The sequence below is a fragment of the Periplaneta americana genome, chromosome 6, assembly GCF_040183065.1.
Source record: "Periplaneta americana isolate PAMFEO1 chromosome 6, P.americana_PAMFEO1_priV1, whole genome shotgun sequence".
Taxonomy (NCBI): domain Eukaryota; kingdom Metazoa; phylum Arthropoda; class Insecta; order Blattodea; family Blattidae; genus Periplaneta; species Periplaneta americana.
Window position 1 is genome coordinate 172,292,524 of NC_091122.1, and position 26,494 is coordinate 172,319,017.

At 34.0% G+C, this 26,494-nt stretch overlaps 1 protein-coding gene across 3 annotated transcripts in view; it reads right to left on the minus strand.

Moving 5' to 3' along the window:
• The window catches only part of shd (cytochrome P450 family 24 subfamily A member shade), a 159,951-nt gene that overhangs the window by 51,560 nt on the left and 81,897 nt on the right, over positions 1–26,494 (minus strand). For all 3 annotated transcript variants that reach the window (XM_069829563.1, XM_069829561.1, XM_069829562.1), the window contains one exon: positions 24,965–25,086. In XM_069829563.1, the coding sequence (XP_069685664.1) occupies positions 24,965–25,085 (121 nt within the window). In that variant the 5' untranslated portion in view covers position 25,086. The remainder of the gene's footprint in view (positions 1–24,964; positions 25,087–26,494) is intronic.

The following is a 26,494-nucleotide window of genomic DNA, read 5'->3' on the forward strand; positions in this document are numbered from 1 at the left end:
AGAAAAACACATTTATTCATTCCATGGCAGTGGTAGTCACATAGGAGATTGTGAATTCTTACATTTTCGAAAGAAAGAAATATAATTACATCTAGGAGATTTTATTGTTCACTGTATCACTATTTAAGTTATTTAAGGGTTTAGGTACAGCTTACAACAGTAAAATTTTGGGAGTATTCAACACTTTTCCCCCTCCATTACTGTATCTTGTACAATAATGAAAATTAGTATATGTAAAACACTGTCCTTCTTATTTACTTACTTACAAATGGCTTTTAAGGAACCCGAAGGTTCATTGCCGCCCTCACATAAGCCCGTCATCGGTGCCTATCCTGTGCAAGATTAATCCAGTCTCTATCATCATATCCCACCTCCCTCAAATCCATTTTAATATTATTTCCCATCTACGTCTCGGCCTCCTCAAAGGTCTTTTTCCCTCCGGTCTCCCAACTAACACTCTATATGCATTTCTCGATTCGCCCATACGTGCTACATGCCCTGCCCATCTCAAACGTCTGGATTTAATGTTCCTAATTATGTCAGGTGAAGAATACAATGCGTGCAGTTCTGCGTTGTGTAACTTTCTCCATTCTCCTGTAACTTCCTCCCGCTTAGCCCCAAATATTTTCCTAAGCACCTTATTCTCAAACACCCTTAACCTATGTTCCTCTCTCAGAGCGAGAGTCCAAGTTTCACAGCCATACAGAAGAACCGGTAATATAACTGTTTTATAAATTCTAACTTTCAGATTTTTTGAAAGCAGACTGGATGATAAAAGCTTCTCAACCGAATAATAACACGCATTTCCCATATTTATTCTGCGTTTAATTTCCTCCCGAATGTCATTTATATTTGTTACTGTTGCTCCAAGAGAGCAGCTGGCTACGGACTGGAAGATCCGGGGTTCGATCCCAGGTGGTGACAGGATTTTTTCTCGTTGCCAAACTTTCAGAACGGCCCCAAGGTTCACTCAGCCTTCTATGAAATTGAGTCCCGGGTCTTTCCCGGGGTAAAAGGCGGTTAGAGCGTGGTGCCGACCACACCACCTCATTCTAGTGCCGAGGTCATGGAAAGCATGGGGCTCTACCTCCATGCCCCCAAGTGCCTTCATGGCATGTTACGGGGATACCTTTACCTTTACCTTTACTGTTGCTCCAAGATATTTGAATTTTTCCACCTCTTCGAAGGATAAATCTCCAATTTTTATAGTTCCATTTCGTACAATATTCTGGTCACAAAACATAATCATATACTTTGTCTTTTCGGGATTTACTTCCAAACCGATCGCTTTACTTGCTTCAAATAAAATTTCTGTGTTTTCCCTAATCGTTTGTGTATTTTCTCCTAACATATTCACGTCATCCACATAGACAAGAAGCTGATGTTACCCGTTCAATTCCAAACCCTGCCTGTTATCCTGAACTTTCCTAATGGCATATTCTAAAGCGAAGTTAAAAAGTAAAGGTGATAGTGCATCTCCCTGCTTTAGCCCGCAGTGAATTGGAAAAGCATCAGATAGAAACTGATCTATACGGACTCTGCTGTATGTTTCACTGAGACACATTTTAATTAATCGAACTAGTTTCTTGGGAATACCAAATTCAATAAGAATATCATATAATACTTCCCTCTTAACCGAGTCATATGCCTTTTTGAAATCTATGAATTACTGATGTACTGTACCCTTATACTCCCATTTTATCTCCATTATCTGTCGAATACAAAAAATCTGATCAATAGTCGATCTATTACGTCTAAAACCGCACTGATGATCCCAATAGTTTCATCTACGTACGGAGTTACTTCTGCTTTACAAAAAACAATTTTTACAATTTAAAAAAATTATTTACATTTTTTTTTTTCAAAATTCATTCCACTGATCCATGATGATAATGATGATAATAATAATAATAATAATAATTATCCTTTTAAGAACTATTCTTATGTGAACCTCAATATATATTCGGGGTATTCCATATGAAATCGATCAGTAAAAAACCTCGCATTTTTTATACTCTAATTTTTTTCCCTATTTATACAAGGTGCTGAGGAAAGTGCATTTTCAAAAATATACTATCGAAAGTCAAACGGTTTTCGTATTATTGAGCGACAAATTTAGCTTATTTTATAAAAACAAGCCTCTTTCAGCGCTCAGAACACTGGAACCATTTACTGCAGAACATTGAACGAGAGCTTATTTTGAAGTTGACATTTATTAGGTTATGTTAAGAAGTAATCCTTATTTTTATTGTACACAGAGAGATAGATAATCTGATTTCACTTGATTTTAGGCTTTTTGATCATTTGTACAAATGTAAAAAAATATTGAGAAAAAAACCTTGCATTATTAAGAGGGATTCGGCATTGTTTGCTTAGTGGTACGGCAATAAGTTTCGAGAGTATTAAATAGTTTATTTTCACACGCCTAGACTTGAACGGCGCAGTACCGCACGCACTGGCCGAGAGCTGAAGATAGCGAGCGTTGGGCGTCATTTTACTCCTGTGTTTATGAAAATCTGCCATGACTGCTATACGACACATCACGTGTTTGTCTCCTGGCCTTGCTTGTCTCGGCTACCTCCCGTCTCATAGTCAGCTGGTTAGTTCACGCGCGTACTATTTATTTTCTTTATTTGATATTTTCAATACTTTCTTATCAACATACCATCAGTAAAAAATATGTTTATTTGTACTTTCAAAGCGGAATCTAACTATATATTTTTTAAATATTTTTTCCTAGGCAAAGGCGTCTTAATGAGGAAAAATCTAAATTTCTCCATTTCCATAAAAAGTAAGAAAATCTGTTTATATGTCAATATAAACTTTAATTTCTCAGCATCAAAATAAACCATGATTTTGATCATTGGGCGAAAGGGTTTCGGAGCTACAACAGTTTAAACTTGCTAATTTTATGAAAATACGATAAATTTAAATATTTTTAATTTAAACACTATGACGTTCTGATGCCTCAAACTTTGCACAAAGCGTTGTATCACAGTTCTCTACGTACAAAAAAAGTTTCATTGTATTTAGAAATTGTAAGGTCAATTTTCTCTATATTTCGGTCGATTTGAGATGGAATAGCTCATTCGTAAGGTCTTCACTAAGGCCCAATTGTATAAAACTCCCTGACTAAAGATCAACTTTGATCGAAGATCGAAAAGTAAACCGAGTTCAGACACTTCTTCTATTGTATAAAACTTTTCTGCGATCAAATTACCTTGGTTCAAATGCAATCTAAGTTCACGTGAAAAGGATTTGGCAACATCGCATAAACAGGTGAAATACGCGATGCGCGGACCATGTTATACAGGTTTGTTCAGTGTTGCCAATCTAGCGATTTTAACTCTTTTTCAACAATTCCTTTTAACTTTTATATTGCTTAAATAGGGATTTAGTGACCTTTTTAGCACCCCATAGTGACAAAATTTAATCTTTCTTTGTTGATAATGAGAAATATGGCGACTTTACAACTACTTTTTCGCGACTTTCCGTATTACACTCTGTTGGAGACACTGGTTTTTTTTTTTGCAATGTAAATAATGGCGGGCAATAAGAAGAAGGTTGACTGTTCTCCAAGTTGTTATCATGTTATGGTGTTTGATACTGCTAAACATAATAAAGCTTTATAAAACCACAATTTTCGTTTAGTAATACAGTTAATTGAACATTTATGAATGTACCTATCATATCCATTAATAATTAATGGTTGTTATAAACATAATATAATTATAGGTTATGTTATTTGATACTGCTGAACACGATAGAGCCTTATAAAATATAAGAATGTTTGTGTATTAAGGCAAGAAATTGAAAGAAATATATATAAATGTACCTAACATATCTATTAATATTAATAATAATGGATATTTTATTTGCACAATCTGTCACTCGTATATTTCAAACAGAAAAGAAATAACTGAACTTGGATCATCTAACTTAATCGGAGAAATTTCTTCAGTCAAAGTTGACTTTAGTTTGAGACAAATTAATCTCAGATTAGACTTCATACAACACAAAATTCCAAGTTCAGCTGAAACAAGGATCAATTTAACCTCTGATCTAAGATTAAATGGTTTATACAATCGGGCCTAAATAATCTTGCCCCCTCCCAAACAAAATCTGAAATGACGCTCCTGCGCATCCCCTAAACACAAGGCTACTTGCCCCACCCTACCCTACCATGTCTCTGTTCATGTGGCCACGTATTGTTCATTAAATCAATCAGATTTAGTCATTTGCCATTCTCCTTGCTCTATACATCGTTCGCGAAACTGTGATTATAATTTTGATGTCATAAAAATTTATACGGCTTAAAAACGGTTATTGCAACAGTTGCCACATATAATGGCCAGTGCAAGCGTAATTACCAATCGCTTTAATAATGCATTAAGAGTGAGACTGACATTTTACACGTAGCCCTGGTTATTGAACTGCCTTGAACCCAATACCGGATCTGGCCGAAACGAAAGCACTGCAACTTGCAACTTGTCACGTTATCTCGCCCAGTAATTTAGGCAACGGAACGTTCTGTATTGCCAACCAGCACAAGTATCCATTGGATATCTCTTCTGTCCAGAAGGAATCAACGCAGTTCCACCAGAATAATTCACCATAAATTAATGTACCATTGGTACATTATCGAATTATACAGAATAATTCACATTAATATACCTATGGTAGATTATCGGATTATACAGAATAATTGACCATAAATTAATCTACCATTGGTAGATTATCGGATTATACAGAATAATCAAAAATTAATTAATCTACCATTGATAGGTTATCGGATTATACAGAATAATTCAAAATAAATTAATCCACCATTGGTAGTTTATCGGATTATACAGAATAATTCAAAATAAATTAATCTACCATTGGTAGTTTATCGGATTATACAGAATAATACATCATAAACTAATCTACCTTTGGTAGCTTATCGAATTATACAGAATAATTCACCATAAATTAATCTAAGTATGGTAGATTATCGAATTATACACAATAATTCACCATAAATGAATCTACCTTTGGTAGCTTATCGAATTATTCAGAATAATTCACCATAAATTAATCTAACGATGGTAAGTTATCGAATTATACACAATAATTCACCATAAATGAATCTACCTTTGGTAGATTATCGGATTATACAGAATAATTCACCATAAATTAATCTAAGTATGGTAGATTATCGAATTATACACAATAATTCACCATAAATGAATCTACCTTTGGTAGCTTATCGAATTATTCAGAATAATTCACCATAAATTAATCTAACGATGGTAAGTTATCGAATTATACACAATAATTCACCATAAATGAATCTACCTTTGGTAGATTATCGGATTATACAGAATAATTCGCCATAAATTAATCTACCTATGATAGATTATCGAATTATACAGAATAATTCACCATAAATTAATCTACCATTGGTAGATTATCGAATTATGCAGAATAATTCACCATAAATTAATATACCTATGGTAGATTATCGGATTATACAGAATAATTCACAATAAATTAATCTACCATTGGTATCGGATTATACGGAGTAATTCACTATAAATTAATCTACCATTGGTATCGGATTATACAGAATAATTCACCATAAATTAATGTACCATTGGTACATTATCGAATTATACAGAATAATTCACATTAATATACCTATGGTAGATTATCGGATTATACAGAATAATTGACCATAAATTAATCTACCATTGGTAGATTATCGGATTATACAGAATAATCCAAAATAAATTAATCTACCATTGATAGGTTATCGGATTATACAGAATAATTCAAAATAAATTAATCTACCATTGGTAGATTATTGGATTATACAGAATAATTCACCATAAATGAATCTACCATTGGTAGATTATCGGAATATACAGAATAATTCACCATAAATTAATCTACCTTTGGTAGATTATTGAATTTTACACAGTAATTCACCATAAATTAATCTACCTTATGCAGAATAATTCACCATAAATTAATATACCATTGGTAGATTATCGGATTATACAGAATAATTTACCATAAATTAATATACCATTGGTAGATTATCGGATTATACAGAATAATTCATCATAAATTAATCTACCATTGGTAGATTATCGGAATATACAGAATAATTCAACATAAATTAATCTACCTATGGTAGATTATCGAATTATACAGAATAATTCGCCATAAATTAATCTACCTTTGGTAGATTATCGGATTATACAGAATAATTCACCATAAATTAATCTACCTTTCGTAGATTATCGGATTATGCAGAATAATTCACCATAAATTAATCTACCACTGGTAGATTATCGGATTATACAGAATAATTTATCATAAATTAATATACCATTGGTAGATTATCGGATTATACAGAATAATTCACCATAAATTAATATACCACTGGTAGATTATCGGATTATACAGAATAATTTATCATAAATTAATATAGCATAGGTCGATTATCGGATTATACAGAATAATTCACCGTAAATTAATATACCACTGGTAGATTATCGGATTATACAGAATAATTTATCATAAATTAATATACCATTGGTAGATTATCGGATTATACGGAATAACTCACCATAAATTAATCTACCTTATACAGAATAATTCACGATAAATTACCTTTGGTAGATTATCGGATTATACAAATAATTCATCACAAATTAAGCTACCATTGGTAGAATATCGAATTATACAGAAGCCTGTGCCTGACAGAAGGCTGCAGAAAAACATATTGGGGTTAAAGTTAATAGCTTTCAACGTGGCCTGATTTAATGATACGAAATACCGAATCGCAATCAAAAAGCATGGACGAAATGAATGAACCGCAGCAGAATCTCTTATATCAGGTTTGCAAGTGACATTGGCATTCGTCTCTTTGTCGCAACCCGACGGATTTTCGGGTTTAGTAGCCCGTCATATAACAGACAAGCATCAATAGCACCTTGTCATCAACCTGGGGCGCCATAAAACTTGACGAATTGATGGATGGACGACCTGCGAGCTGCTCGCTACCTGTAGCACTCAATTTACAAATTACAAGGTTTAAATGCAATAAAGGAATGTAGGGTCTATGTCCTCTAAATATTGGTAATCCATTTCGTGGCACGGTGCAATAAAGAAACAACAACACAGTCGTGTTCAAGGGAAAGTAGACCTCTTGATAGTTACTCACGGAATCTTAAGTTTACTTAGTTTTTATTTCAAAGATACAGGTGGTTTTGATTTGCATTTTCTTTGTCCAATATTCTTTTGAGAAGATTAACTCCATATGTAGATGAAATTATTGGGAATCATCAATGTGGTTTTAGGCGTAATAGATCGAATATTCATAAGATTTTTTTGTATTCGACAGATATTAGAGAAAAAAATGGGAGTACATCAGTTATATTCATACATTTCAAAAAGGCGTCTGACTCTGTTAAGAGCTAAGTTTTATATAATATTTTTATATACGTTGGTACTTCGAAGAAACTAGTTAGATTAATTAAAATATGTCTCGGTGAAACGTACAGTACAGTCCGTATAGGCCAGTTTCTGTCTGATGTTTTTCCAATTCACTGCGGGCTACAGCAAGAGACGCACTATCACCTTTAATTTTAAACTTCGCTCTAGAATAGCCATTAGGAAATTTCAGGTTAACAGAGTGGGTTTGGAATTGAATGGATTACATCAGCTTCTTGTCTATGCGGATGACGTGAATATGTTAAGAGAAAATCCACAAACGATTAGGGAAAACACAGGAATTTTACTTGAAGCAAGTAAAGCGATAGGTTTGGAAGTAAACCCGAAAATACAAAGTATATGATTATGTCTCGTGACCAGAATATTGTACGAAATGGAAATATAGAAATTGGAAATTTATTCTTCGAAGAGGTGGAAAAATTAAAATATGTTGGAGAAAAAGTAAGAAATATAAATGACACTCGGGAGGAAATAAAACGCAGAATAAATATGGGAAATGCCTGTTACTACTCGGTTGAGAAGCTTTTGTCATCTAGTTTGCCGTCAAAAAATCTGAAAGTTAGAATTTATAAAACAGTTAAATTACCGATTGTTATTTATGGTTTTGAAACTTGGACTCTCACTTTGAGAGAGGAACAGAGGTTTAGGGTATTTGAGAATAAGGTTCTTAAGAAAATATTTGGGATTAAGAGGGATGAAGATACAGGAGAATGGAGAAAGTTACCATGTAATTTTTGTACAAGTCTACTTTACATAGGTAACTACCAGTATTATACACTGTAACAATTTCAATGATGTAACTGGTTTAATATTGCTATTATTTTGATTATAGCTTTAGTAATGTCAGCATCTCAGGTGTTTTTACTCGTAGAAGATCTGCGAGGTTATCCAGTATACAAAGAAGGAATTGATAATAGATAAACACCGCGTTCCTAATATCTGTGACGGCTTTCACTCATTAATAACGCACAAAGTATTGAAGACAGCAACTTGTGGTTTTCTGCATTGGTTTTTGTCAACTCAAAAAGTGTCTGTATACTCCGCTATATGTGTGTAGTTTCTATACATCTATAGCAACGCCGTGAGTACTTCAAAATGATGTACCATCGGGACCCAGCACTTTGCACAAAACATTGAGGCTTTGTAAAACAAATTCATGGAGAATAGTAGTATTCTTCGAGAAAAAAAAGTGGGAAACCTGATAAAATTGATGAAGATATCAAAGAGTTCGCGTATCGTTTGAGCGAAGTCAAAAAAGTCGATTCGGAGGGCATCCAGATAGTTCCGTGTTCCACTAACTGTAGTTCATAGAGTGTAAGAATCTGCCGACACGAAAGTTTATTTCGCACTAAAACCTAACTTCCCCTCCATACTGATATAGCCACGGCACGGTCATAGAAGAAGTCTTACCTCCTCTACTGTAGGTAGGAATAGCAGGCAGACAGATAGGTGTGTAAGTGAACAGGTAGATTGGTAGGTAATGATTAGAGACCGGATTTTAAAGGGAAAAATTTTCATCAAAAAAGGACAAAAAAAGGGAAAGTTATAGCCAAAAAAAAAGGACTTGAAAAAGGACTATATTACTCCCCAAAACAGTCTTCAGTACATTCATGGATCCTACATGGCACACATAATCTTACATTTATCTCTTCACAACAAAAGGAAAGTGCTGTATTTGATATAATCAAAAAAGGACTTCAAAAAGGCTATATTACTCCCTCAAAAGGGTACTATTTTAATTGAAGACACATTTCAGCACGTTCATGGATACACATAGCCACACAAGCTTATATTTATCGCTTCACAACATAAGGAAAGTGTTGTATTTGATATAATCAAAAAAAGGACTTCAAAAAGGCTATATTACTCCCTCAAAAGGGTACTATTTTAATTGAAGACACATTTCAGCACATTCATGGATACACATAGCCACACAAGCTTATATTTATCGCTTCACAACATAAGGAAAGTGCTGTATTTGATATAATCAAAAAAGGACTTCAAAAAGGCTATATTACTCCCTCAAAAGGGCACTATTTTAATTGAAGATACATTTCAGCACATTCATGGATACACATAGCCACACAAGCTTATATTTATCGCTTCACAACATAAGGAAAGTGCTGTATTTGATATAATCAAAAAAGGACTTCAAAAAGGCTATATTACTCCCTCAAAAGGGTACTATTTTAATTGAAGACACATTTCAGCACATTCATGGATACACATAGCCACACAAGCTTATATTTATCGCTTCACAACATAAGGAAAGTGTTGTATTTGATATAATCAAAAAAAGGACTTCAAAAAGGCTATATTACTCCCTCAAAAGGGTACTATTTTAATTGAAGACACATTTCAGCACATTCATGGATACACATAGCCACACAAGCTTATATCTATCGCTTCATAACATAAGGAAAGTGTTGTATTTGATATAATCAAAAAAGGACTTCAAAAAGGCTACATTACTCCCTCAAAAGGGTACTATTTTAATTGAAGACACATTTCAGCACATTCATTGATACACATAGCCACACAAGCTTATATTTATCGCTTCACAACATAAGGAAAGTGTTGTATTTGATCACATTGAACATTTCAATATGTTTCAATATGATTCTGCCTCTTTGAATGCAGAATGTCTTTATAAACAGAAAATGACCGCTCAACATCAACTGAAACCAGCGGTGAAAATTTTCTTTTTATCCTGAACTCTGAATCAGCACACTTTATTAGTTTTTCAATGTCTGGAATCAGAAGAAGAACGATATTTATTTTCGATTGCTCAGTAAGTTATAGGCCTATCAGAAAAAAATATAGGAAAATTATCTAAATGTTTACGACATTCTGTTAAAAAAGGACCAAAATAAGAGCTGCTTTTAAAAAGGGGAAAAAAAAGGAATATACACTAAAAAAGGGAAAAAATGGAAGACAAAACCACATAATTTGGTCGGTGGAAGATAGTTTTGAACATTGTAATTAATTATTTTATGTTTCGTGTTGAAATAAAAAAGGGATTCCCTTTAAAATCCGCCCTCTAGTAATAATAATAATAATTATAATAATAATAATAATATATTATTATTATTATTATTATTATTATTATTGTCTTCCGAAAATGCCACTGATATGCTTATCTTTATATGGTGGTTCGAAGGCAAGCACTGCACCGCCAGTGGGCTTATTGTGCTTTACCGGTCCTACACTGAGAATGATTTTTTAAGTTCGGAAGATCACGCTCTTGTAGATATCGTAATTCAGTTGTGTGCTGTTATTTGTCGATTCAGACTGCTTATTTTAAGATTTTGGTGGACTCCCACTAGGTTTCTCTTCGACCTCGCTCCCCAAAAGTGTAATAGGCATACACACTCTCAGGCTGATGCCATCTGTACGCGTCCTTTTATCAATCAATCAATCAATCAATCAATCAATCAATCAATCAATCAATCAATCGATCAATCGTTTATTAATGTCATGAACAATAGTTTGTTGAAATAGACATAAACTACACTAAATTACAAGAGATAATATTTGACAAAATATAAAAACAGGTGAATACTACAATATAAATGAAATATAATACTGGTAATAATATGTAATAACAGTAACCAATACTAATAATAATCGTAATAATAAAGAGCAATCCAGCTTATAAATTTAGAAAACACTTACAGTGGCGTCAAGAAATTACCAATACTGTAGAAAGGATGGTTGATTAACCAGTTATACAAAACAGATTTAAATTGTCTATAACTTGCATCATGAGCCTTTTGTGGTAACTTACTAAATATTGTTATAGCAATAGAATTGAACCAATTTTGGACTTAATAATCTTAATTATAATTACTTAATTATATGATTTTTTCATTGTAGAATTTAAAATTCTTATATCAGTATGTGATGAATAAAGAGTTGTATCACCTGCAAATAATACAGAATCACAACTGACATTTTCTGGAAGGTTTTATTTTATTTGGTTATTTTACGACGCTGTATCAACATCCAGGTTATTTAGCGTCTAAATGATATGAAGGTGATAATGCCGGTGAAATCAGTCCGGGGTCCAGTACCGAAAGTTACCCAGCATTTACTCGTATTGGGTTGAGGGAAAACCCCGGAAAAAACCTCAACCAGGTAACTTGTCCCGACCGGGATTCGAACCCGGGCCACCTGGTTTCGCGGCCAGACGCGCTGACCGTTACTCCACAGGTGTGAACTTCTGGAAGGTCATTCACCATAATCAAGAATAGGAATGGTCCCAAAATGGAACCTCGAGGAACGCCACATCCAACATTGAGTAAATTGGATAAACGCCATTTAAACATACACGCTGTGTACGGTTTGATAAATGAGATCTAAACAAATCTAGTACATTGCAATAATAGCAATGAATGTTTAAATAAATAGCTAGAGGCGGTGGAGTGATGGAGGGAAACGGGTAAACACCGAGAAAAACGCTCAGAAACTTTTGCTTTGTCCAACACAATTACGAATCCGTCACTGCCGGGATTGGAACTCGGGTCCTTACTTAATCTTAATTATAATTAATTCATTGTAGAATATAAAATTTTTATATCAGTATATGATGAATAAAGAGTTGTGTCATCTGCAAATAATGCAGATTCACAACTAACATTTTCTGGAAGGTCATTCACCATAATCAAGAATAGGAATGGTCCCAAAATGGAACCTCGAGGAACTCCACATCCAACATTGAGTAAATTGGAATAAACGCCATTTAAACATACACGCTGTTACGGTTTGATAAATAAGATCTAAACAAATCTAGTACATTGCAATAATAGCAATGAATGTTTAAATAAATAGCTATAATCTTTTCGCTGTAAGAAAAATCCTAATGTAAACAATAGCACGTGACTGAAGTGAGGCTTCATTGGCCGCTGTTTGGCGCCATAGATTCTCAGTACGTGTTCCCGCCCACTGTTGTACATTCTGTTTCATGTTAAACATTTCCCGTTACTCGTCAAGTAGGCCTAACCTCACTACTATGCATTCGTTTGCTTAGGAAACATTTAGTTTATAATTACTGTAATTAAATTATCACATAACTTATTATATATCTTTAAGACTATTTGTTTTTCTCTGCTTTTGAGAGGGTTTCCACTCTTATGTTTAATAACCATACACACCGAAGATGCAGAAACCATATTTCAGAACCACGTGCTTACGTGAACAACTACGAGCTCAAATGATGCCAGCTTGTTACAAGAACAGACTACCTCGGTATTACTGTTGGTATTCATCCGCGTTCATAGTACATAACAAAATATAAAAGTAGCTTTTCTTTTACATAGCGTTTTACACATGAGTGCAGTTATATGTTTCATCGTATTTAACAACTAGAATTCCATTTTTTATTTTCAAATAATACAAGATTGTGGTTTCCAAATACGAACTATATTTTCCTGCGTCATGTGAGTGTTTCGACTGGGAGCCAATCACAGGTATGACAGCAACGTGCTTATGTTTATATTAGGATTTTTCTTACAGCGAAAACAGTATAGAGGCGGTGGAGTGATGGAGGGAAACGGGTGAACAATGAGAAAAACGCTCAGAAACCTTTGCTTTGTCCAACACAATTACGAATCCGTGACCGCCGGGATTGGAACTCGGATTCACAGCCATCAAAAGCCAGGGTTCTGCGAACTGAGTTACTACTGTTGTGTGCTTATCTTGAGGAATCAGCATTTGAGATCTTAGCCTACCTGGATGCGTAACCCTGCTGTAAAATGTTAAATTGTTTGTTGGACCCAATGCGCTATTACATATATGCAGCCTGTTTACAAGGAGCGCCGTCAGACCATAACAACAGGGACGGCAGGAGCGATCGCATTTCGTCCGAGGTCGAGGCTTGTTTCAAGAAACAAGGGAATCCATGTTTGTATCAGCCGAAACCCCCGTGCCCTCACAATGGCGAAGGGTTATTGGGCCGTTATAAAAGAACTCATTCTGACAATTTACTCGTACAATTGTCAAAAGAGACCTCGGCCTTTCATGGGAGCTCGTGCCGAAGCAAAGCTTTTATAACAGTGCAACAACATTTGGAGCAGAGGGCAGTGGTTGCGACCATATGCGCTCAACTGTTTACGATGCTGAAATACCGATAACAATACGGTACAGTACACTAGGAGACTTTGAGAGCTTCCTCTGAGTTAATAACGAAATTAAACATTAGGCATATAACAAGTAAAAACAAGAATTTAACATGTAAAAACAGACTTGTACTGTACATAGATGACTGTATCTTATTAAAAGTTGAAAATACTGATTATACTAGACATTTTAGATAGTTGTACACCAAACTGGTAAGGACATAATTTAAGAATTGAACAATCTCAAATTAGTCCGCCGGGTTAGATCTGTGGTAGAGTGTCTGCCTTTAGACTAGCTGACCTAGGTTTGATTTCCGGCAAGGTCTGTAATTTTCTATCTCTGGACTAGGGGATGTAGGGCAGACCAGGGTAATTGTAAACACTTTTCATTGATTTCAAATATATTTCAACATTACACAACCCTCAGTAACGGTAAGCATGACAAAGAAACATTGTGTTATTTTTAGATCTTTCTTTTCCCTGAAAATGGGTTTAAAATAATAAGGTTGACTTTTTCATCTTTTAATTGCTAGTTTACATTTACCCCACCTGTTTACATTTACCCCTTTGAGAGGGCAGTAATTGTAAACACCAATTTTCTCACAGGCTATCAGACACTGAACATTTTTTGTTCTGTTTCAGAAGAAAGAGCTGTACTCCTTCCAACTCCAATTTTGATCACTGGTTCATTTCGCCCCTTTAACCTATGACATATGACGATATAGCAACTCAGTACCTCTCCTGAGCTTCAAGATAACTGTAGTTACTATTTTTCACATCTGTGACAACCCTCCATAAATCCTCTACAGTGTAGTTGAGTGGGGTTCTCTTTTATTACTGAAAAGTACGAAATTTAACCATAGTAAAACACGTTTACAATTACCCCAAGCAATTAAAACTATGGGGCAAATGTAAACACGTCATAATTTAATGAACTGAGGTTATGGGAGATCTCTAAACCATTGTAATAAATGTTAACTACTATACATTAGTCATAAAAAACAACATATTCTTAAAAATAGCACTGTATGTTTATTTACAATGCCAAAAATGAAGGTCAAGCAAAATTCTTTCTCAACTTTTTTTGTAGACTCTTACAAAACATTCGTTCACAACTAAGCAGTTATTCCTATTTGGCGCGAAACTGCTTTGTAGGTTAGCCAACATGTTAATTTAAATATTCCCCCGAATTAAAATTTTTATATTGACAATTCTGCATTTCTCACAGCATTTGTTTACAATTACCCTCTGTTTACATTTACCCTGGTCTACCCTAGTAGTGCACAACTTCTAATTCACTAGATTGTGCACCAATATGCCTGGGTTAAATCCCAAATATCTCCGCAGTACATATGAAGAGAAAGCATAAATGTCAATTCTTTTTCTTAACTATCTTTACATTTTTTTGAAACCTGAATTAATTTTTAACATTGTACAATCCGACCTCGTTCCCATAATTTTCGTCAGGACGTGTAAAAGTCCCATATTTTCATCAAACTTTATTTCCTAATGTAAAAATTAATAATTTCTCTAACTGATGTTTACTTCATAAATTAATGTTGAAATTATTGTTTTGATTTGTATAAATATTTGCAAATATTTGACCTTGAAATCAGCAAACATGAATGAACTATGTATGAAGGATAGTAGGGTACTGTTACACAAAAAGATAAGAGTAAAGTGCAGTCAAGTGGTGTAAATAGACATGAATAAACATTTTTTAAAGGCAATAGTATAATTTGTTAACTCCCTTATTTGATGGGTTCAGAGCCATAGTGGGCCAAGCGCCATTTATTAAAAATGGAGAAAGCAAGGGTTAAAGTTAAGTGAATACCATAGTTTAATGAAGATTGACATATAATTTAGTTTGAATGTGTATATTTTATATTACTTGCTATATGTTTCATTAAATTATAATAATAATAACTTAATTTTAACCCTTGTTTTCTTCGCTTTTTATTTATGGCGCTTGGCCCACCATGGCTCTGACCCCTTCATTTTAATCTTACTTAATACATTTTTCAGTAAGTTTTAACTTCAATTTCCTTACAAAAATCGTCAATAGACCTAATAAAAGTATTTAGTATTTTCATGAGACATTTATGGCAGGCTTATGTATTATATTGCTTGTGTTGTTGTTTATCCACGCAGATGAGTAACTTTTGATCGTATTTTTAACTTAATTTCACCGTCAGCTTTTAGAGTTCGTCGCACGCAGATCCAGCCTCGAACTTCCTTTTATCTGCGACGGGGATTTTCCAGATCCACTTAATGCGAATTGCTTGAGCACAAACGACGCTGATGAGAAGTGACCGTGACGTTCCGGCACATCGACGCGTCTATTTGCGTGCGCTGACTCCTGAGCTTCGTGTGTGAGTATAGCAGACATTGAAAATCCTTTGCAGGTCATAATTCAAGGTCATAAATGGTTGACAGTTACACCCATTTCAATAAGTCTGAACTGACGTCCATATTCACTTCCTTTATCAATCATATTTCTGATCGACTCTGCACTAAACTATACAGGAAGTTAAGTAATATTTGAAAAAGATTTGGACAACGACTAGAGGACCTAAAAAAAGTTTATTTAAATATATAGTCAATTTCGCTTTTGTAGTTAATTACTGGTACTAAAAAAATTTATACATGCTTACTTATTACAATTTTATTTTTCCAAAAAAGTCTATGTATAATTCTAGAGATAGTGCTCAAAATGGCCACCGGGAGTTCTAATACAGGTTTTTAAGAGCAGCATTATATAAATTTAAAGAAACATTATATAAACTTTGCAAATTGAGACAATTGAAGGGTTCAGAACCATAGTGGGCCAAGTGCCATTTACTAAAACCGTAGAAAACAAGGGTTAAATTAAGTTATCAACAGTAATCTCACTAGAGGTTTTGATTTATCTACAGAAATCTCATTAATTGAACTCTGTAGACGGTCACTAGTCAAGAAGGCTTTGTTGATTCAATTTCATTTTTATTAAAATAGTTGCATTCCTCTTCAATTATCCGGATCTCAATAATCAACGTCACTTGACAGATGATTTTCAATAAATCTTAATATGCCTATTAAACAATCTCTGATACGTGACTATCCATAATATCATATAGCAGAAGCTATAACATAACCTAAATAATATAAACAAGTTTTAGAAAAGTTTTAATTAGAGATAATGAAATAAACAAGAAAAGTGTTAATTAACGATGATGACATAAAAAATAAACATGAATAATTTTAAAAGGAATAATTATTGAAAGTACAATTTTCAAATTTGAATGTTTTAGTGGTTGCTGGTTCAGTTGATGTTATATTGGACGTGTGCGTAAAAGAAGTGGACCTCGTTGATTCCTCAACTTATTCAGGATTTCCGAATGGTGCTCTTCATTTATTTGTAAATAGGGTTTCAGGGAAGATGCATAGGTATGACGAGTGATCTTTATAAATTCTTGTTCTTGAATGCCAATGCGAGTCATATTTGAAACTGCTGTGCATCGATGGAGTAGTTTGTAATTTTCTGTTTTTTGACGTCCAGACCAGTGCAGTTTGAAATGTTGGCAAACAAAGAAACAAATGCTAGGGTAGTGATAAAAATAAACAAATGCTAGGGAAGCGATAAAATTAAACAAATACTAGGGACGCGATAAAATCGTGCGATAAGCAGCCATGATTGGTTGAAAGACATCCTTTCGTACCGTTTTATTGGTCAAAAGTATTATGACGTAGTAAAAGTGTAATAGTCACCATAATTCAATGGAAACATATAGCAAGTAATATAAAATATACACATTCCAACTAAATGATATGTCAATCTTCATTAAACTACGGTATTCACTTAACTTTAACCCTTGCTCTCTCCATTTTTATAAATGGCGCTTGGCCCACTATGGCTCTGAACCCTTCAATTATAATTCAGTTTTAAAAAATAACAAAAATTAATTATAAGAAACTAATTGGTATATCAAAGTAAAAATTTGTGTATTGCATGTCCACATTGTAAGAAATGTGTGGTAAAAGTTTCAGATTAATTGGTGTAAAAATATAGAAGTTAGAAATTTCACAGATCCATAGCCTTAATCCGTGTCCACAAGAAGATGAGTTGAGGACGACAGTATCCGTAGTAGAAGTACGAATTTAGAATTGAAGGCAGATAAGAAGCTTATCATTTGTCTGGGCCTTGCTCATTTCCACGTTTCGCTAATTATTAAAAATAAAATGGACATTTCCGAGACTCGAGTGGTGGCAGACATGAGGCGTGAAGGTTTGGGCGAACCCGCAAGAATCAGCTGAGTTATGATATAGTTGTCACCCAACTTGTACTGGGCGTCAGGATCTGCAGGTCGCTGGTCCTGCAAGGCCAGTGCCACGGTTTAACGTCCTTCTCTCTGCTCTGTTACCTAACAGACGCGAGACATCGTCTTTCTTCAGGGCTTGCTTTCGGGATAGTCGCTTCAAAAGTTGAGACGGCTTCTCGTGTTGCCGATCGGTCATTATCTCGCATCCCCTTAAGGCTAGGGTGGCCAGATTCACATCGATAAAAAAAGAGGACACAAAGTTTAAAAAAGGAGGACATTGTCCGAAAAAAGAGGACAGAGAATATGTACTTAGAACTGTTTTCATAACATGGGAGAAGTGATAGTAGCAGAAAGAAGGATAAAGTGCATAAGATTTGCCGATGATATGGCATTGTTAGCAGAAGAGGAGATGATACTAAAGGATATGCTACTGGAGCTAAATGACAGCTGTGAGCAGTATGGGATGAAGATAAATGCAAACAAGACGAAGACCATGGTCATAGGAAGAAAAATAAAGAAGGTAAACTTGTGAATTCTAAATGAGACAGTAGAGCATCTGGACAGCTTCAAATACTCGGGATGGGCTATAATCAGTAATGTGAGCTGTTGTCAGGAAATGAAAAGGACAGCAATGCCAAAGAAAGCTTTTAATAGAAAAGGAGCATCTTTGTGGACCTGTAGCAAAAGAAGTAGAAAGAGACTAGTAAAGTGCTTTGTGTGGAGTGTGGCATAGTATGGAGGGCAAAAACATGGACATTACGACGAAGTGAAGAGAAACGACTAGAAGCATTTGAAATGTGAATATGGAAAAGAATGGAGCGTGTGAAATGGACAGATAGAATAAGAAATGAAGCTGTGCTGGAAAGAGTGAGTGAAGAAAGAATAATGTTGAAATTGATCAGGAGGAAAAAAAGGAATTGGTTGGGTCACTGGCTGAGAAGAAACTGCATACTGAAGGATGTACTGAAAGTAATATTGAACGGGAGAAAAGTTCGGGTCAGAAGAAAATATCAGATGATAGAAGACATTAAGATTTATCGATTGGTCCACACATGTGGAGTAGCGGTTAGCGAGTCTGGCCGCGAAACCAGGTGGCCCGGGTTCGATTCTTGGTCGGGTAAGTTACATGGTTGAGGTTTTTTCGGGGTTTTCCCTCAACCCAATATGAGCGAATTCTGGGTAACATTCGGTGCTGGACTCCGGATTCATTTCACCGGCATGATCACCTTCATCTCATTCAGATGCTAAATAACATAAGATGTTGATAAAGCGTCGTAAAAATATATCGATTGTATGCGGAGACTAAAAGAAAGACAGAATATAGGAAATATTGGAGAATGCTGGGTTTGCAGTGTAAGAACTGCCTTTGGGTAGAAAGTATGAATAACAGTCAATTTATTTTTTTAATGTATTTAATTATTTTGTTTTTAGTGACATATTTGTACTATTATTATTATTATTATTATTATTATTATTATTATTATTATTATTATTATTATTATTGTTATCATTATTATTACCAATATTATTATTATTATTATTATTATTATTATTATTATTATTAATTGTCGGTGCTATTCTTATCATTGTTACCATACTTCTTAAAAATGCCACAAATTATCCCTATACGAGAAGATACTGTCAAGTTCAAGCTTCAACATAGAGAGGATTTAAGAATGTGGCAAAAGTCCAAGGTAACTGATTCCTAGAACAAATTCAAGTTTAATTCTTCCAAGCTATGCAATCTGGATCTTATATCCAACACATATATGTGCAGTGACTGAGGTATGATGTCTGGTGCTGATATGGTGATATCACGAATATTTTACTAATTTCCGAAATAAGTTGAATTTTTAAACGTACTTTATATATTTATTATTATTGTGTTTAATATTAATAGTATACATATCGTATTTATTTGTTACAAAGAGCGGAAAAATTTAATTACAATATATAAATTATGTTAATTAATTAGGCTATATTTGTACTAAAAATGTATTGGAAGTATCTGCCTCAGTTGTTAGGCGGGTACAACGTTGCTTGCGAATAAACCTACCCGCTCTTACGGCTGGCACACGTAATTACGATATCATCACACGACAGGCTAAAAAAGTAAATTGGAAGTCTGGATGTGCAGGCCACAGGAGGCCATGTTGGAGCTCTTGTAAATAATTACGACTTTTATATGTTGTACGTGGCGCTGGCAGTGAGGAGGAACTAATAGGCCCACACCGCTGCATTCCTGATGGCGAACAAGAAGTCACCCAGCGCAGACTGCCCGTCCTTTCCACCCGTATCGAACATTTTATTTGAATCGGTGAGTAGAAAAGGGGTAACCAGCGAATAGGGATTGTAAAGAATGGACACTGAGCGAATTTTCCTGTGTTTTGTTTCTCTGTGCGCCAGCGGATAGTTCCACTTTCAAGCGCTAGAGGTAGTGTAATCGAGCATAAGCTAAGATAATAATTGAGAACAGAGTTAAGGCACAGGATCCAAACATCGCCTACCTTATTGCATAATCCAGTACCGGTAACGCTTTGCTTCAAATAAATTCAAGTTAACAGCTTTTCCTTATTTCTCAGTGACAAACTAGTTGTAATAATAATATTTTATATTTCAGATATAATACATTATATTATAAAATAATATAGGCCTAATACATTATAAAATTAAGTATCGAATTCGTTTAATATTTGTACAATAATACAATATAGGTATATGGTTTTACTTCTCGTAAGAGTTTTGATTTTCCATTTTCAGCGCTATCAATTCATTACATATTTTAATTGTTGTTGGGCTCAACGTCTCAACTCTCATCATAAAGGAACTCTAAAGTCTAGACATTGCAGTTAATGAAGGATTTATTATTTTATGGATCCAATTTATTTTGATTACATAATGTACCTAGATGTATTAATTGTATGTGTTACATTTCCGCTGTGTCGACTGCTAGCTGGTGTGATGTCAGCGCCAACTCTAGGGAGAAAGCAGAATCTGACGCTTTAGCTGGCTTGAAGGTCATTGAAATCAGTCCGGCTACATCAAAGGTACCGACGCGAAGTGTCCATTCTTTATAATCCCTATTCGCTGGGGTAACATTCCAAAAAATGCGAAAATAAACTGAGAACCAAAATTGTTCATATATCATAGTCCTACCTATTGAGCAGAAAAAGAGTAATATTCCTATCATGCTAATGCCAATGGTATGACCCGTGTTTTGCAGTTGAGTAGAAGAGCGGTAACATTCCAGGAATGTTACTTTTATTCCACTCAGTAGTGGAGCACTATTGTGTTAGTTCTCATATAGTATGCTTCGACCGCTGGCAAGCACTGTAATAATCGTTTAGTTTCTTAACTGTTTTAGTGCTTTGTTATCACAGGTGTTGCAGGTTATGCTTGATCATTCTTTTTTAGTAGGTTATTTAGGACGCTTTATCAACATCTAAGTTATTTAGCGTCTGAATGAGATGAAGGTGATAATGCCGGTGAAATGAGTCCGGGATCCAACACAGAAAATTACCCAGAATTTGCTCATATTGCAATTGCTCGGACGAAACCTCAACCAGGTAACTCGTTCCAACCGGGAATTGAACCCGGCCCACCTGGTTTCCGGCCAGACGCGCTAGCCGTTACTCCACAGGTGTGGACTGTTTGATCATCGGTGTTCTGTCTGCAAGATTTGGAAAATAGTTTTTGAAGTTAGTGTCTTCGAGTAAAAAACAACAATGTCAGAAGAGGAAGATAATGAACTAAGAAGAAAGAAAGGAAAGGTGAACAAGGATACACATACAAAAGAACTGGAGAAAATATCTAGGAGTAGGAGACAAGAGTTTGTAACCTACAAAGATGTGTTAGTCGAGACCAAAAAAACAATATTGTAACACCGTTTTTATGATTGTTTTTTTTTTTCCACATTGGAAAAAAGTATTTGTAGGCCTACACTTTTTTCGACAGTTACGCTATAAAGAAAACTTACTAATTGTTCAAAATATTTCTGTTCATTTTAACCAATATTCCATTTGACTGGAAAAAGAGTAACATTCCCAAACTTTAAACAATCAAATCTAAAAATAGTAATATACGTTACAAGAGCGGTATGTTGACGTTTTCATGTTCGAGGAAAAGATTGAAAAAGCGAAACGTAGTTGAGCTTTTTTAATTTCCGAGAACATGAAAACAAACATACCGCTCGTGTATCGTACATTATTTTGTGCGAATATCGTTCATTACGTACCTAAAAGACGAATTTCTAATCAGTTGCAATGAAATCTCCATCTTGGTTTCTGTTTAATGACGGCAACTTTAGAAAACAAAAATATCTATACTCCAGCAGGCCGTGATATACGTCTGTCTTTTTTTCCCCCAGTCTATAAATGCGAACTTAAAACAAACGGTAAGGTTATGTAATGATTTATTTTTCATTTTAATATTTTAACAATATTATTTATATAACATATTGCAGTAATAACATCGGCATCTGGAATCTCGTTGATTTTTTCACGGCTTCCTTAATGTTACTTGTATCAGGAATGCAATAAGTTTCGTGGAGTAGTAGACTTTACTTGATTTTTGCAAATATTTAAAAACAATAATTAACATTGCAATTTATGTGAAATTGTAGTGGTAAGTTTCCAATTTATAATTATTACTATGTTAAACGTCTCTAAAAACAATATGTTAAAAGCCTAAAGCAGTAAAATGAATGTCGCGCTTAAGCGGTAAGAAGGGGGAAATTGTTATGTGTGTTACGTTGGGAATACTGAATGTGGTATTTCACACTTACCGCGTAGGCTATTGGTTCTGTGCGGAAAACAAGCAAATACGCACGATCTCGCACAAAAACAATTTATATGTTAACAAACAAATATAAAGGCTGAGATACTTGTAACTTATAGTAAATGTGACCCATTATAAGTTTTTTGATTAAATTAAAAATAAAGTCACAAAACAGTTTTCTTTTATTATCTCGAAAGCATGATTTTGGAATGTTACCACTTTTCCACTCACCGATTCAATTATGTCAAACATTCAAAACTTTCGCAAAGATTTAAAAATAAATTTTTACGGGAAAATTAGAATAACTCTAATTTTGCAAAATTTTCGGTGGTGGACTGTCGAAGACAGATGGTCGTTACAGTAGCCACTCTATAAAGGGTTATTATATTGGAAAGCTTTCAATGGTAAACATGGATGGCCCCTACCCTGAAACACGACGTTGAGTTAGTCATGATCTGATATTTGCTCAGCTGTCGCCCCAGTAGCTAGAATTTCAATGAAGTGAAAACAGAATAACCGGGGCATCTGTGACTTACTGGTCAGTGGGAAAACGTTATCAAAAATCACACAAATTTAATTGACAGCTGTATCTTAAGAAACCCATTTTATTCATTATTGATTCTATCTTTACTTCTTTTCTCACGATTTCCCACACGTGTTTCTTGTCTTTTATGATTACACAAAAGCTTAGAATATCAACACATCAATCATTAATGTATCAACTTAGAAAATAGACTTTCCGGCAAACATTTATGTAGGAAGTGTTGCATAAAACAGGCGGTGTTACAAGACAAAACTGCGCTGTTAATATCGTACTGTATGTTTCATCTGAGAAGACTAAAATGGAAATGGGGAGGACATGTAGCTAGACTACCCACCGACAGATGGGCATACGCCACTACAGTCTGGGACCCAAGGAGGGGAAGAAGAGGAAGGGGAAGACCAAGAAGGAGATGGACACAGGATTTCGATGACGTGATAGGACCGCAGTGGATGCGTATTGCGAGAGACAGAGAAAAGTGGAAAGATATAATTTTAGATTTAGAATAAGCAACAGTAGAACACAAAACAGTGAAATGAAGTAAAGTGAAGTGAAGTGAAGTGAAGTGAAGTGAAGTGAAGTGAAGTGACTCAACTTTGAGTAAGGCCCACAGGGACTAGCACCCCGTGAGCAAAAGTAGAGCTGCCCTACCGATGGTAGGAGGCCCTTGCCTGCTAAGTATGTAATGCGCTTTTCTAATTCGAATTCTAATTCTAACGTTTCATCTAATCGCTATTTTGGTTTTGAAGCAGCAAGATTTTTAACGCTTAGCTGAAAATATTATTGAAGTGGATCATTTCTAGGACTAATTGCAATTAGATTCTTTTTAGTAATTCTACTTTCCCAATATTGAAATAGCATGCTAAATTAAGAGATTACTATACCATCTTTTCCAAAGCATTGCGTATCAATAAATTGTATGTATAATATAATTTTATGTCCGACAATGCCGAAATGTAGTAATTATACACTTGGTAGCAGCCATTTAATGGACCTCAATAAATTACACATATTCATTAAAGTTCAGGTGTTCCACCAATCAGAAAATACCATTGTAGCAATATGAAAGAGCAAGTATCGATTATTCTCGGATATGCAATCGAAAGACAACAATAAATCAATAAATCACCTATATTTGAAATAATGTCAGTTCTGTTACTATAATAATTAGCGTTAATTGTAAATAATATTCAAATAAATTCAATTTGTCATCTCGTTTTTCAATGTCAAGGTCAATGTCGACATTTCTTTCTCGGAAAAAAATCAATACTTTCGCGTCTTCGCACATCTCACAATTTACGAGGTATTGCACAAGGTCAGTTCCGCTCCTCAGTCAGATAAGAATAACATGAATACTTATGAATAATTTCAAGTTAGAAATGTGGTCGAGCATAAAAAGTCGTATGAAACTTGCCTATAATGGTAATTAAGACGCTCGTATGAATATTATGAAAAGAGCGCAAGCGAGTTTCATAAATATACTCGCGTCTTAATTACTACCATTATAGGCTCGTTGCATAATGTACTATTATGTCATTAGAAGAAGATTTAAATAGCACAAGCGTTAGATGGCACGCAAACTTGACTCCACAATACGTCAACGTATATGAATATATATATATATATATATATATATATATATATATATATATGCACAAACTGGGATATATTTTCAAAGTATCGTGTTTTCGGTAATTTCTGCATAAGTATAGCTTTGGTCTCGTACTCACGAGGGGGAGACGCCTTGTTCTTCCACATTGGGCGGCACTCCGTCAGGAACATGACGAGGGCGAGTACGATTACCGCCGCCACGTCCAGGGCTTCGAGACTCAGTTTGAGCAACCGCAGCATCCTGCAACAAAGCAGAAGTAATTTCAAGTTAAGTCATTTACTAAGCCTATTTCCTATAAATATTCAATGTATATATTGCAAGCAGTAGCACAGATCTGCAGCACAACCTTTATTGAAAACCTGATTTAGTTGCATAAAATAATGTGTAACGCAAAATTCATTGAAACCTTGTGTTAATTATACATATGAAACGGATACGCAACATTACATTCAAATGAAGGCTGAGTTAGTTATTATATAATAAAGATATACGACACTAATTTTTATATTAATGTTTATCTTTATACGTTAAAGTTACGTGAATGTTATATACAATCATCATTACTATTATTTACATCATAATTTTATCTGTTGACTCTTTTGCTACAAGTAGTTTTAATTTCTATTGCATTATTAATATTAATGTAATATTTTCTAAGTTTTATATTAAGGTTATCTTTTTACGTTAAAATTACGTGAATATTATATACAATGATCATTACTATTATTTACATCATAATTTTATCTGTTGACTCTTTTGCTACAAGTAGTTTTAATTTTTATTGCGTTATTAATATTAATGTAATATTTTCTAAGTTTTATATTAAGGTTATCTTTATACGTTAAAATTACGAGAATATTATATACAATCATCATTACTATTATTTACATCATAATTTTATCTGTAGACTCTTTTGCTACAGGTAGTTTTAATGTTTATTGCATTATTAATATTAATGTAATATTTTCTAAGTTTTATATTAAGGTTATCTTTATACGTTAAAATTACGTGAATATTATATACAATCATCATTACTATTATTTACATCATAATTTTATCTGTTGACTCTTTTGCTACAAGTAGTTTTAATTTCTATTGCATTATTAATATTAATGTAATATTTTCTAAGTTTTATATTAAGGTTATCTTTTTACGTTAAAATTACGTGAATATTATATACAATCATCATTACTATTATTTACATCATAATTTTATCTGTAGACTCTTTTGCTACAGGTAGTTTTAATTTTTATTGCATTATTAATATTAATGTAATATTTTCTAAGTTTTATATTAAGGTTATCTTTATACGTTAAAATTACGTGAATATTATATACAATCATCATTACTATTATTTACATCATAATTTTATCTGTTGACTCTTTTGCTACAAGTAGTTTTAATTTCTATTGCATTATTAATATTAATGTAATATTTTCTAAGTTTTATATTAAGGTTATCTTTTTACGTTAAAATTACGTGAATATTATATACAATCATCATTACTATTATTTACATCATAATTTTATCTGTAGACTCTTTTGCTACAGGTAGTTTTAATGTTTATTGCATTATTAATATTAATGTAATATTTTCTAAGTTTTATATTAAGGTTATCTTTATACGTTAAAATTACGTGAATATTATA